This window comes from Acomys minous, assembly GCF_964271855.1.
Source record: "Acomys minous genome assembly, chromosome: 2".
NCBI lineage: Eukaryota > Metazoa > Chordata > Mammalia > Rodentia > Muridae > Acomys > Acomys minous.
Genome location: NC_140484.1, coordinates 58,059,820 through 58,061,192, shown reverse-complemented (window position 1 = coordinate 58,061,192; position 1,373 = coordinate 58,059,820). Strand labels below are relative to the sequence as shown.

General features: G+C 48.3%; 1 protein-coding gene across 1 annotated transcript; it reads right to left on the bottom strand.

The window, feature by feature from the left end:
* Nucleotides 1-491: 491 nt before the first annotated feature.
* Nucleotides 492-953, bottom strand: LOC311590428 (ATPase inhibitor, mitochondrial-like). The gene has a single exon (XM_084769403.1). It carries the CDS (start codon nt 935-937, stop codon nt 614-616), a length of 324 nt encoding a protein of 107 aa, XP_084625529.1. The 5' UTR covers nt 938-953; the 3' UTR covers nt 492-613.
* Between the last annotated feature and the right edge of the window lie 420 nt (nt 954-1,373).

Here is a 1,373-nt window from a genome sequence, read left to right as displayed (position 1 = left end):
ATGTACGAGAAGTCATAGCCTTGATCAGGGTGGGTATATATGACAGCTGACAATGTTGGCCATCAAGGTATGTGGGGACAGGTGAGAAGCTGTTTTATATCATCAGGTTTTTCTTTGGGGTGGTACATCAGCAGACGGGATGTCGAGATGTGTTTATGTTCTCAGGAAGTACTGCTGCTAGACATGTTTGGTTCATACCTATGTTACCTGCTCTTTGCAGGTAGAGGCAGGCGGACTGAGAGTTGAAGGCTAGCCTTTGCTACATAGCACATGTAAGGCCAGCTTGAACTACAAGACCCCTTGTCTCAAAACGAACAAAAGCGGTACTTATGCTGGGTTCGGCCTGGCTTGGCAAGGGGCAGCTCCCTGCAGGCACCTCTCCCCCCACACTTGATAAGCATGGGTTGCCATGGCTGCATAGGCTGGCTACTGATGTTGAGGACGAGTTTGTTTTGTTTTGTTTTCGTTTTTGTTTTTGTTTTTGTTTTTTTTTTTACTGGTGGTAACTTTATTATCTGTGAGTGGCACATAACCAAATATTCATCACTCAAAACTATGTCTCTGTGGGAGTGGGGGGACGATGCACAGGCCGTCCCAGGAGGGGCGTGGGCGTCTAATCACTGTTGTCCTTTTGGGTTTTTAGCTTCTTCTTATGCCGCTCAATCTGTTTCTGCAGCCGCTCAATCTCCTTCACGTGCTGCTCGATCTCATCTTCGTGCTGTTTCTTCAGGGCAGCCAGCTGCTCTCTCGTCTTCTCTCGGAAGTACCGATCCTCTTCGGCCTTCTCCCTCTTTCCGAAGGCCCCACCGGCTTCTCGGATGGAGCCAGCGCCAGGGTCCATGCTGTCCGACGAGTCCCAGCCGAAGCTTTGGGTTTGCAGGACCCTCATGCCCCAAACACCGAGCCGAGCCCGAGCCGCCAACGCCGAGCCTGCCATTGTCGCCTGCAACGCTCCTTCTGGAAGAGTTTTGTTTTGTTTTGGTTTGGTTTTGGTTTTTTTTTTAATGTATCACTGTGGTTGCATTTATTTATTATAACAGTTTTTCTTAAAAAAAAATTTTTTTTTTGTTATGTATAGTGTTTTGCCTCCATGGCCACCTGCAGGCCAGAAGAGGGCACCAGATCTCACTATAGATGGCTGTGAGGTATCATGTGGTTGCTGGAAATTGAACTCAGTGCTTTTATTTATTTATTTATTTTCGATACAGGGTCTCTCTGTGTAGCTTTGGCTGTCCCGCACTCACTTTGTAGACTAGGCTAGCATGGAACTCACAGTGATCCACCTGCTTCTGCCTCCCAAGTGCTGGGATTAAATGCACCACCATGCCCTGTTGCAGACCATCTCAGTCTGGCACAGGTCCTTGGAGTCAGGA

Coding starts and splice junctions, on each gene's coding strand:
- LOC311590428 (XM_084769403.1), bottom strand. CDS start 937: ATGGCAGGCTCGGCGTTGGCGGCTCGGGCTCGGCTCGGTGTTTGGGGC.